A 12,680-nucleotide genomic window follows, 5' to 3' on the forward strand; every position below is an offset into this window, starting at 1 on the left:
GACTGGGGCGCAGGCGCTCTCTGCCTCTCCTTCTGTGGTGTCTAACTGCCCCTAACACTGGCTTTCACCCAGGGTCCCCACTGCATGCCGCACGTGGACACGGCCTCTTGCACACTCTCCAAGCTGGTCTCACGCTAACACCACTGACTCTGCCCTGAGGGGAGGCAAGGCCAGGGCAGTGAGGCGCTACCCCAGGGAGGTGCAGGCTGGCACTCATGCCCTTGGTGTGCAGGACGGGGGCTCCATCAGAAAAGAGAGCTCAGCCTCATTCGGTGGTACCCACAATCCGCCTTCCTGAGCTCCAGCCCTCTCCTTCCTCAGAAACCAAGCCTCCCAGCCTATTTCTCTGGGAAAAAGTCTGTTCGGGCTGGATTTTTCCATATCCTGGGGCTCCTTTGGAGCCCAAGCTACCCAAAAGAAGCGGGTATGTTTCATTTTGAAAGGTCCACCACCTTCTGGTGGCAGACAAAGGTACAAGGTGAGGAGCATCTAGCAGTTACTTGTTTGGGGAAGGCATCCAGGCAGCTAATCACAGCCCGGGAGCAGTGGCAGGGGGGAGGGAACTGGCAAGGGAAGGGAACGCAGCCAGATGTGTTTACTTTACTCCCTGCGGGCGCCTTGGGCACAGGGAGGCCCCAGGCATTTGCGCTGGTGCCTGTCTGTCAGGTGGCAGGGAGCCCAGCATATCCGCCCTCTCTCGATTCTTTCTTTCTGGGTGGGAGCTGGACGGCGGGTGTGAGATGTGCAGGCCTTCAGGCGGATCGGAGTGATCCTCCGTCAAGTTCGTCAGGGCTGTTTGTTTGGAGGTTGTTTTTTTAGCGTGGCATTGGATTTCCTCCCCCTACTCCCTCTGGCTTGGCAGGCCTCCTCCCCTGGCCAGGATGGGCTGGCGGCCACGCAAAGGACTCCGTGAGAGCTAATGATAAATGTAATAGTGTGTAACAGTGATAGAGGGCCGCTGGAGCCCGGTTGTCACACACAATTAATATCCCTCGCCATTCTGTCTCCGTTTGTTTGTTCCCCCGCGATTCGGCTCCCAGTTAACTAATAGCACATGAGCCTGGACATAAATTGTATTTGACTCGAGGTTTAATTCCGACCATTTAAAATTTCAACTGCCCCCTGAGCCTGCCTGCCCCTGGAGTTTGTTTACGGGCCTGATTATTTAAGAAAAAGAACCTAAACATCATCTATGTGCTCGAAACTAAAGGGAAGGTGAGGGCAGCCAAGCTAGCTTCTCAACCCGTTTGCTGCTCTGAATGTAAGGAGGGAAATTCGTATTCTGGGTCCACGACTGTCTGTCCCCTGTGTGTTCTAGCCCTGCCATCCTTGGACTATAGGAGCTTCGAGGGCTGATAAAATGCGCATTTAAGATCATATTCTAAACCATTTCCAGGCATGGGCACGTGCGTGCATGCATGAGTACACACACACACACACACACACACACACACACACACGCACACCCCAGTGTGCACTCACGCAGGCGCACTGGGGTGGGCAGTCCCAGCCACAATCCTGCTGATGGCAGAGGTGGTGTGGCTCCGTCCTCAGCAGCTCTGGGCCCCAGCTCCAAGTTATCGAGCAAGCCAGTGAGTGAGTGTGCTAAGGCGGGCAGAAAAATAATGTTTCGATTTACTTAGAGATACAGTTGTTATTGCCATAACCTTAATGAAAGCAGTAAACAGTGCAGTATTAAGGGAGATTTATACAGAAACACTTTTAACATGTAGACATAGATTTTGCGATGCATACAGCACCTCCTTTCTAAAGGCAATCAATATGGTTATGAACGGTGGTGATAAATTACAGGCTCTGAAGCTAGAGAAGGAGGTTTTTTGCACGGGTGTATAAATCAGGTGGTATTGGCGTTCCATGGGGCCCATGCACCATAGTAAATCTGCCAGGCTCGGACAGGCACAGGGCTTGCATTAGTGGTTTCGGGGCTGTCTGCTAAACTCCTGTTTACCCAGGACATCAACCAGCCTCGTCTTCGTTATAATTCTGTATTTGATGGAAGCCCATAAAATATGCCTCTTTGTTCCCCTCCCAACGGGTCATGCTCTCTCACAGTCCCCAGAACAGAGTCTGGTGGTTTCTGGTTTCTGGCGTGCGTGTGTGTGTGTGTGTGTGTGTACGCCCTCACGGACACACACACACACACACACACACGCCTGTGTGGCTATTTATTCAAGAACATAATTCAGGAATGGGCCTGCTCCTGTTGACACAGAGGAAAGGAAATTTATATCGAGGAGAAATCCCAGCATATCCATAGCAGGGGAATGTGGTGAGCAGACATTTTGCAGAATTCTAGAAGCATTCTCACTCAGAAGCTGTCTCTAAGCCCCCACTGCTTTGTGAAGGAGTCACCATGACTCCAGCCTCAGACTCTGACTCCTTTGGGCTTTTCTGCAAGTAGAGAGGGCTCAGGCCAGCTTGGCCACAAAGCCGTGGCCAGAAAGCAGAACTGGGGAGCAAGGACTGGGGAGGAGGGGGAGAGGAGACTCAGAGAGACAGAGCCAATGTCTGGTACTCTCTGGGCTCAAGTGGATCTCCAGGGTGCAGTTTGAATCCCGAAACTGTGCTAGCACCTCAGGAAATGCTGACACCCCCTCCTCATTTTTCTTTGTTTCTTAAGGGCCGGGGAAGTCACAGGGCCGGTCTGGGATCTGGCCTGTGGTGCTCGGTTAGCTTAGCGCTGCCAGCAGCTGAGGGGCCTCCCGTTCAAGCTAACCTGAAGCCAGAAAGCTGCCCTGGTCTTTTCTGACCCACGGCCAGCGGTCAGGCTCTCACAGCGAAGGCATGGAAAATGGCAGTAGCCACAGCCCCATTTCTGGGAGTGTGCACACAAGAAACAGAATAGGCTTCCGGGAGTGGCCGTAGAGCCTACGAATCCTCTCTCTTTTTTTTTTTTTTTTAATTTTTTTTTTTTCAACGTTTATTTATTTTTTTTTTGGGACAGAGAGAGACAGAGCATGAACGGGGGAGGGGCAGAGAGAGAGGGAGGCACAGAATCGGAAACAGGCTCCAGGCTCTGAGCCATCAGCCCAGAGCCTGACGCGGGGCTCGAACTCCCGGACCGCGAGATCGTGACCTGGCTGAAGTCGGACGCTTAACCGACTGCGCCACCCAGGCGCCCCCGAATCCTCTCTTTTTAACCAAGAGCCATTTAGCTGTAACTGATACATGGATGGTTTCCCCGTCATCCCCGTTGGACTTATTTGGCTGAACAGTGGGCTGTCACAGAAAGTAGAATGGGAGGTGCCTCCGTGCCCCTCAGGGTCTTCCTGGTGGCTGTCCTACAGTGTGGCCTGCTGAGTGGGGCCGGGTCCTTGTGAATGGTGTGCCCCATCTGACCTCTCTTGTTCCCCTCCTGACTCACTGATGTGCATGTCACCCGCATCCCACCCCTGCCCGAGAAAAACCTGCCGCCCTGTCAGTGCTCCCTCCTGGGCAGCGGGTGATCACTCCCTCCCCGGCCTTGCCTACCTTTCTGCTCCTCATCCCACAGCGAGGGGGACTCAGATGTGGACTCTGAGCTGGAGGACCGGGTCGACGGGGTCAAGTCATGGTTGTCGAAAAACAAGGGGCCTTCCAAGGCAGCGTCCGATGATGGCAGCTTGAAGAGTTCCAGGTGAGCGTGCAGCCTTGAGCTGGGAGGAAAGGCCACCTCCTGGCCCGGGGATAGCTGAGCAGTGCCTGGATCCCAAAGAGGCCGGGTCTCATGCCACCGCGTCTCTTGCCTGGCATGCCTCAGAGGGGCCCAGGCATGCCCCCAGCGTGTGCAATGCGCCAGGAGGCTCAGTGTCAGGTCAGGGTTGGTGGCACCCTTGTTTTTCCCAAGCGATGTTTTCCTACCAGACTCAGGGCTTCGGTTTGCCGTGGGTTTAACTTCATCCCCACTTACTCATTTGACAAATGTCGGTTGAACTACCCAAAAGTTTGGGCCCTGGAATCAAGACTGGAAGGTGGCATAAGGAGACTCCGGATCCCACAACCCCGGACAGGGCTGGCTGGGCCCCTGAAGCCGGCAGAAAAAGACACTGGCTCCCCTGACTCCCCTGTCACAGCTCCATTTCTGTCTTTTTCTGCCCATTCTCTCCTTCTTCTGATCTTTTCACCATTTCCCCTCGCCACCACCCCCATGCTTCCTGCTCACACCCATCCACTGGGAGAACTCATTCCCTATTGTCCAGCCAAGTCACAGGCTTCTGATCACACAGACAGCTACCCCTGGAATCCGGGGCTCCACGTTCCTCGTCCCTCACTTCCCAGCCAGCATGGCAGCAGGGAGGGAGATCCTCTGTCCTCTGCTCCAAGGCCTCCTCAAGCTGTTTCCCTGCTGGCTCCCCGCCTCCCACTTTCTCCCCAACTCTGAACCATCCTGATCCCCACCAGGGCACACCCTTCTCCACCCCCTCCCAGAGTAGCGGGCAGGCTGCTTTGTAAAGTAATCCCTCGCCTTCTCCAACTCCCCTGAGGCCCCTTCCCAAGTCCAGCCCCTCACCACAAGCACCCAGCGGCCCCCTCTAATTGGTTTAATTTATTCAGCCAAACAACATTTTGTTATTGCAGATAATGCCGCCTTCCCCGCCCCACTGCCGTTCACCACGGTGTGGCACAAGGCTCCAGGTAGTTGACAATGAAATAAATTGAACTAAACGTTTTAGAGGGGGAAAAGTGATGAAATAGAACAATGGTCTAATTTACATGACATTCTCCATGAAGCTATTTTCACTGACGCAAATTATTTTGCTTCATTTCCTCCGATGCTCTCGCTGCCACTTTGCCAGGGTGCTGCTGCTCGCTCCTTTTGCCTCCTGTCTCCTCCCTCCCTCTGTATCTTTATTCTCTGGGTTTGATGCCGGCTCCTCTCTCTCTCTCTCTCTTTCTCTCTCTCTCTCTCTCTCTCTCTCTCTCTCTCTCTTTCCCTCCCCCTCTCCCTCCCTCCCTCCCACTTCCCTCCCTTCCCCTCCCCTCCATTCTCTCTGGGCTGCCTCTAATCCACTACTGGTTCTCTCTTCCTGACCTCATCTCCCTCCCCTAGAACGGCCCTCAACACCTCTGGGAAGGAGGGCAAGGGGGTGGAGGAGAGGCCAGCCTCCGTGCTGAGCTCTCTGAGCTACCGGAAACGGCTCACCCTGAAGGACTCCATCGGGGGCACTGGGGACGAGGACTCGCTCTTCACCACCCTGAGCGAGCGGGCAGCCTCCCCAGAGAGGCCCCCCCGGAAGACCCGCACAGGCCCCAGGGAAGAGCAAGATGAATGCGGCTCCACCTTCTCCGAGACCCGGAGTCGCGTTGGCCGGGGGCTGGAGAAGCGGTGGGGCTCAGACTTCGACCGGGCCTCGACCGTCTCTGCCCCCACCAGCCGGGCCTCCTCAGCCACACGGCGCGGCTCCGGTGAGGATGGGGCCCGCTCCTCCATGAGCTTCTCGCTCTCAGGCTCCCCCAGTTCCCGGCGCAGCACCTCCCGGCTCGATACCCTGTCCAGGACCCTCAGTCCTTCCTTGAGCCGGGCCTCGGGCCTGGGCCGGGACAGCCCTGATTCCCGCCTGTCCTTGGGCCAGAGCTGCCTGGATGCGTGGGATGACGGAGCCAGTGTGGCCTTGAGCGAGGCCCACTCCCAGTACAGCCACCCGTCGCTGGCCCGCAGCCTGTCGGTGCCACCGCGGCCACACGCCTCGCCCTCTGCCACGGATGAGCCTCTCGGCTCCAGCATCCGCCCCGTCAGCCGTCACTCCTACCTGGACCCAGACCTGGAGGCCGCCATCAACGAGGTCTTGAGCTACAAACCCGTCCCGTTCCAGAGGAGCAGCCTGGAGCCCGACTCCGAGGAGGACGACCGGAAGAGCATCCAAAGTGCCCGCAGCGCCCAACTGGACCTCCCAGCGCGGGCCACCAGCATCCGCCGCTCGGCCTCTGCCGCTGACGTCTCCCGCTCCCGCAGCGGCCGGAAGAGCCGGAGCAGGAGAAGGAGCAGCTCCAGCTCTAGCTCCAGCTCCAGCTCCGAGGACTCCTCGGAGCACAAGCGGCGGAAGAAGGGGCGCTCTCGGAAGAGCAAGAAGAAGTCCAAATCGAGAAGAAAGAGAGCGGAGACAGAGTCGGAGTCCTCATCGACATCCAGTGGCTCTACTGTGTCAGGCCACAGCCGCTCGAGCGTGAAGAAGGGCCCGGCTGCAGAAGGTGAAGAGGCCAGGCAGGCGCACCGGCCGTCTCGGAAGGAGGAGAAGAAACGCAAGAAGGAAGTGGACAGCCTGATGATGCGGTACCTGTACCGGCCCGAGAGCGACTAGTGCAGTAGGTGGCGCCCGGCATGGGGTGCAGCATGGAGTGTGCCGCTCGGTGTGAACTAACGTGCCCGACCCCACCCGCCACCACCCAGGCCTCTCCTGCGTGCCTCTGCGGCGGGCCTGGCCTCAGAGAGCTTTCTGGCTGCCTTGGAGAGTGGGGCCAGCGAGCTGGTTAGTCCTTCTCTGCCCCGAGCCCAGTCAGCTGACCTTGCTGAGGACGGTCCGGCACAGCTCCCACTTACTAAGTCCTCACCGCGGGTGCCGGGGGACCTCCTAGACATTTGCCACATTTTGTTCCCTTCATCCTCACACTAACTCCATAACAAAGGCTTGACTAGCCCCATTCTATAGAAGAGGAAGCTGAGGCTCAGGGAAGTTAAGTCACTGGCCAGGGTCACACAGTTGGGAAGTGATGTGCTGGGATCTGAATGGAGTCTATTAGGCTTGCTCTCCACCACTCCTCCCCTGTAGGGCCCAAGGCAGAGCACACAGGTGAAATGTTTACTGTGTGTGCCTCAGGCTTTTGTCTACGCCCCCAATGGGCTGGGCTTGGGAAAGGGCTCTAGCCGACCCCTGAGGGCGAGCTGGTGTGTCAGTGGCCCAGCTGGTGTGTCAGTGGCCGCCCTCTCTTACGGGACCTTTGGCTCGGCTCTCGACACTGCCCTGCCACGCCACCTTCCTCCCTGCTACGCGCGTCAAGCCTCAGACAGCAAGGCTCACGGGGCTGCACCACACCCTCCCTCAAACCCGCAGTTCCCTGACTCCCTCCCCAGCCCTCCCACCTGAAGCCCACACATGGGCGTCGCCTCAGCTCAGCTCATCTTAAAAAGTTATAATGAATAGAAATTAGCAGCTGCTGAGTGACAGCCCCCTCCTGGCTCTCCTGCCTCCCCCAGCCTTCTCTCTGTGGGAAGGGAGATCTAGCAGTTGGGCCCTTTATGCCCACACCCCCACCTCAGAAGAAGGCAGAAACTGACTCACTGGAATCCCATTGTTCCCGGTTTCCCTGGTGGGTGGTGACATTTGGATCACCCTGGTTATGTGAAGCTGTTTTCAGCCTGGCACCCTCCCAGGGCAAGCTTGCTGCTTCCCAGGAGGTGTGACCCCAGAGCGCAGCCCCCTGGGGCAGGGGCCTTGCTTCCCCGATGCATGAACTAACACACACCTGTCGCATGTTTGTGGGCCTCTTGGGCCGTGGGGTGGCTGAGCACGTGCATTGACTTGGCCGGGTTATACCCAAAGGGACCAGTTATGTTTTAAGGAAAGGAGCAAGTAGAAGTGAAAGTTACCTGCAGCTATTTGGAGATGGGTGATGGGATGGAATTAGGGGGATGGTGGAGGAGGGTGGAATTTAAGCCCAGCCCAGGCTCATGGACAGACATCTTGGATTCCTCTGGCCCTGAGCTGCTCTGAAACCAAGCCCTTGGGCTCAGCACTGCTCCGTCGCTTCCCCCCCTGTGGCAGTGGTTGCGGGATGCTCTGGGAGGAGCAGAAAGCATCTCCGTTGCACGGGGGAGCTGTTGTCAGCTCCACAGTGAGCAAAGGCTGAAGTCCCAATATTGTATCTACCAGCTCAGCCTTCCCCTCCGCAGCCCTGCTGAGTGCCCTGCTCCCTGAATGCAGGAAGTCAGTTGATGGGCCATCAGGTGGTTTGGAAAAGACAGAAGGCCAGACTGAGCACTGCACCCCTGCTTGAAGAGGGAGACGTGGGCCTCACCAGGCCCCTCCACGCTGCCCGGCAACTGGTGTATTTCGGACCCGATGCCCTCAGCCCATCGTCACCCTTGACCCCAGGACCAGCAAGAACAAAACCACATAAAACCTGTTTCTTCCCCCAGCCACCAGCACAGTTCCTCTTGTCTGCCAGCAAGACAGGAGTGATCCTGAAACCCTATACAACACCACCGGGGAGGATTGGATTCACTGCGGGGAGAGTGGGCGCCGAGCCAAAAGCTTGCCAGTCAATACAGAGCTGGCAGGAGAAGGGCCAGGGAAGGGAGGACCTAGTCAGACTCAGCATGAACCGACTTTGGGTAGAATGGGGGCAGGGGCAGAGTGATGGCTTAGCTTCCCATCTGGTGATGGGGACCGGTGAGAATTCAGAACACGAACGCATCCATAGCAGAGGCAAGGGGAGGGGCCTGCCACCCTGGGCTCACCCAGCAGGAATTAGTTTATACACCAAATTGTTTGTGACAGCGCGGCGCTGGAGACACTGGCTTGTGGGGAGGAAAGCTTTTGGAACAATTTGGTTAAAATGTTCAAATTGCCAGCCCGGACTCTTGCCCTTGGGAGGGGGCTAGCTGCCTGCTGTTGGCTCTACAGCTGTGCCGATAGAAGCCACAAAGGAGACTGGCTGAAGAACACCCAGCCAGGGGCAAGGGTATCTTATGGCTCCGTGGAACTGACCCCCGCCACCTGTGCCACTTACCCAGCACCTGGATGGAGCAGTGTTGGAACCTGGCGGGCACAAGGACATAGGGATGGGGGACGCGGCCCTACTCTAAGGAGAGACGTGGGGGGAATCGAAAGGAATTCGGGCCGGCCCCTACCCGACAGCGCCCCATTGGCATCTGGGTCCCAGTCCTGGCATCTGCCTTGCCCCCCAGCTGCCCCCAAAATAACCACACTGCCTTTTCACAGAATCAGTCCTTCCCGTGCCCAAGAGCAGACCTTAGCACTGGGTGCCCAGAAATTCTATCTCAAACATGAAAATAAAACCAGGCTCCCACTAATTTAGAATTCAAACAACCCAAAAGCTAAAATAACCCCAATTTTTTCTATGGTGCACAGTCATCATTGAGCTTTATGATTTCGTCCCTGAGACACCCTAGAGTCCTTAAGTGCCTTTGGCCCATCAAAGTAAGACTCATTTATGTTCAGTCTAGTTTGTATTAAATGTGTTTTGTGCTATTCTGATTCCTTTAAAAATGGTAATTCATTCATGAGAAATATGATAACTATTAACCAGACTGCCCCATTCCTGAACCATTTTGCATAATTGAACATGTAGTCTATCAGGCTCTTCCTTCTCCCCAGGGAGAGGGAGAGAGAGAGAGAGAGAGAGAGAGAGAGAGAGAGAGAAAGAGAAAGAGAGACAGAGAGAGAAACCTATCTTTACACACCCCCTGGGCTTTCACCATGGGCCTGTGGGGAGCATTCAGGTTTGGTCTTGTTTCCTCTTCGGGTCACCCAATCCAGTGGCCGGGTGGAGTCAGCAAAAGCTTTGAGGTCTAAGAGTCCAAGTTCAAATGTACATAGTGGCTATATGACCTTGAGCAAGATGCTTCTTTGAACCAGCTTCCTGGTGACTTTTCATAGGGCTCTTGTGAAGAATAAGACGCATATCCAGACTGCCTAGGACGATGTCTCACACGCTGGAAGTACTCAATAGCCAAACCCTTTCTTCACAACACAGATGGAAAAGTGAAGGATTTGATTCTTTCTCTCAGAAGCCTGCTTCCTCCTCTTCGGGTTTGGGGTAGAACTTCAAAGGGGCTATAAACAAGATTCCCCGCCTCAGATTCTTAAAGCAGAATTGTGGGCAGAGGGGTCACCGAATTCCTGTTTATGCCAGTGGAAGCTCTCTAGGATCCGGAAGCAGAGCTGTGTCCCTGGGAGCACTGGACGGGGACTCTCTGAGTGCTGGACGCTGGTAGGGGTGGAGCTTCTCTGTGCTGCATTTTGTTCAAGAGTGTTGAAATTATGGTGCACTTGAACCGGCAGAGGCAGCAGCGGTGGGAGGGGCAGGGGAAGGTGGCTCTCAGGCTTTGGGAAAGAAAGAAAAAAAAAAAAGAAGGTGACTGGAGCAGAAGGTTCCATCCTCGCTGAATGCCATGAGCCTGCTCCATCCAGGGGATGATGTTTCTTCACATCCTGGTGGGAGGAAGCTGGAGGTTCCCAGTGGCCTGATGAAAGCTCTAGAGGGCTGGGTTATGATACCAAGAAAGGGATAACTATGCCACCCTGAAATGGACGTCTTGCCAGTTCCTACATCCTGAGTCTCCTATCCTTGTGGTGAATAGATGATGCCACGGTCAAGGGCAGAAATTCTCACAGGCCTTAGGAAAGCCTAAGGAGAAAGTGTTAAGGTCTGGTAGTATTCCGTGGGGAAGGCTCCTCCTTCTTAGAAGGAATCGTGTTAGGAATGAGGTTCCCTTAGGTTGTAGCCATATAATCACCAGACTGCCATTCTCCAAGTCAGCCTGGTCCATGGACCACCTCCATCAGAATCTTCTGGGGAGGAGTTGAAAATGGGGAATTCCTCAGTTCCACCCAAAAGCTAGCAAATCAAAATTTCTCCAGGGAAGGATGCAGGAGTCCTTGTAACACACTCGGGTTTGAGACCCACTGCTCTACAGTGTTGCTTTCCTGGGAATTTCAAAAGGTTTCAGAATCAAAACAATGTGCTCCTTTCTCTTACTACTCTGAGTGTCTTCTGGGGAAGACGGAATTGCTTCTCAAGCAAGATAGGATTGAATTTACTTCTCAATTTGTGGCTTTTAGGGACTGCTATGACAGGGCTTTGGGAGCCTCCCAGACCCAAAGGCTTTGGTGCCGCGAGTTAAGAGCACTGTTCGTCTGTGACCTTGTTCCTCTCTCCCTGCAGCCCCACCAGTTACTGGAAGTCCCTTGCCCCTGACCGGTCAGATGATGAACACGACCCTCTGGACAGCACCTCCAGGCCAAGATATTCCCATAACTATCTGAGTGACAGCGACACAGAGGCCAAGCCGACAGAGACCAACGCATAGCCCAGGGGAGTGGTCTGAACCTCTGGCACCCAAAGGCTACTGCCACAGCGCCTCTCCCAGGAAATGATGGGGCACAGGTCTCCCCCACCTGACTGCTGATCTGCATGGGAAACACCCGACCCAAGGGGGTTGGGGGGCTTTCCAAATTGTGGGTGTCCGACATCTCCACATGGAAGAGGTGGGGGGAAGAGGAGTTTCTGAAAAGAGAACTTAATGCTCCTTCTGCCTCCAAAATGCCACACTTTTGGTTTCGACCTTGGGCCGCACTGTGGGCAGTGGCAGGTGGCTTGGCACTGCATGGAGCCAGCAAGCTGACCTCCATCTCAGCCCCCTGCTCAGGGACGGTGGACAGATTGCCTGCTGGGACACTCTAGGTTGCTGGGTCCATGGGGAGGAATTGGGGGCAGGAACAGCAATTCCTTCCCCGCCCCCAGGCTTGGGGTGAGGGCTTTCTCTTCTCAGTGCCTGCTGTCTTTTTACTTTTAATTTAAATACCCACCCTCTCCATCACAGCTGCATCCCTGAGAGTGGGAGGGGGCTGTGGTGGCAGCTGGGGTTTCCAGGAATGACTGACTAGGGGAATCTCATCTCCCGCTTCGCTCCTCAGAGAGCAGTCCTTTCTCTGTGCAGCTGGAGAGACCGGTGAGCGGAGCTGGGTCCAGATTCTTGTCAGCATGGGGAGCGGCTCTCAGGTGCTTCTGGGTTTGGGTTGAGCAAGCCTACACAGACAGGGGTGCATATGTACCATCTGGCACTTTCAGCCCCCACCCCCTTCGTCTCATCAGTGTGTGAAGTGCAATGACCTATTTAAGACTAAACCCATTCCACCTATGCCGATAAGTTCGGGGCTTATCCAAGCACTGCCTCCTTGACCCTCTGTCCAAGTTGCCCGGACCGTAGGCCCAACTTGAGAGGGAAGGCCTTGGGTTGGGAGCTTGTGATCAGAAAAACTCAAGATGGGGGTTTGGGTCAGTACCGATGTGTATTAGACACGAGTCCTCACCTTGTGTCCTGAGCCTGAGTCATTTTTCTTCTTCCAATTGCCCTGCCCCCACACACTTCCCCGAGACAAGACAACACGTGGCCGGACAGTCCCAGCCCCACCCTAAAGGTCATCCCACCAATAATACCAGACTTGGGGACCCAAGGGCAGTGCCTGGTGCAGCTCCCATCTGCTGTCCCCCTCACCTTCTCTCCCGCAATTGGTTTGTACTCACTGGGCTGTGCTCTCTCTTCCCTGTTTACCTGATGTATGGAAATAAACGTCCTTCTCCTCCTGGCTCTGCCTGTTACTTCAGGCTCAGGTAAAGTCCTAGATGGTCAGTGGGGAGCAGAGGCAGGGTTCTGGTAAGGACCTGGGGAAGCGGCCGGGTCTCTGGCCTACTCCCACGCCAGATCAGTGCCACAAAGAAAGTTCTGGCAGGTCACCCGGGGCAGGCAAAGGTAGAATGAGAAGATTGGTCAGGGGAGACAAACCCCACCTTTTATTCTAAGAGCTTGTGGATTGCAATCAGGCAGAGCCATTCATGCCTCATCCTACACTGGCCTCCACTCAGAAATGTTGAGGTCCTCTGATTACTAAATCTCACCAATTACAGGGATCCTAGCTTCTCTCTCTCTCTCTTTTTTT

The 12,680-nt window shown here is 55.4% G+C and overlaps 1 protein-coding gene across 32 annotated transcripts in view; it reads left to right on the plus strand.

Annotated features, from left to right (window-relative positions):
* Positions 1-12,329, plus strand: part of MYO18A (myosin XVIIIA) — a 102,706-nt gene extending 90,377 nt beyond the window's left edge. For 20 of the 32 annotated variants that reach the window (XM_045487840.1, XM_045487850.1, XM_045487846.1 and 17 more), the window contains 3 exons: positions 3,515-3,637; positions 5,051-6,303; positions 10,906-11,018. In XM_045487840.1, coding sequence (XP_045343796.1) covers positions 3,515-3,637; positions 5,051-6,299 — 1,372 coding nt within the window. In that variant the 3' untranslated portion in view covers positions 6,300-6,303; positions 10,906-11,018. Of the gene's footprint in view, positions 1-3,514; positions 3,638-4,578; positions 4,895-5,050; positions 6,304-10,905 lie in introns of those variants that run through there. The other 12 variants (XM_045487860.1, XM_045487865.1, XM_045487866.1 and 9 more) reach the window with 2 other exon arrangements.
* The last annotated feature ends 351 nt before the right edge of the window (positions 12,330-12,680 follow it).

This window comes from Leopardus geoffroyi, chromosome E1 (genome assembly GCF_018350155.1).
Source record: "Leopardus geoffroyi isolate Oge1 chromosome E1, O.geoffroyi_Oge1_pat1.0, whole genome shotgun sequence".
In the NCBI taxonomy this organism is placed as follows: domain Eukaryota; kingdom Metazoa; phylum Chordata; class Mammalia; order Carnivora; family Felidae; genus Leopardus; species Leopardus geoffroyi.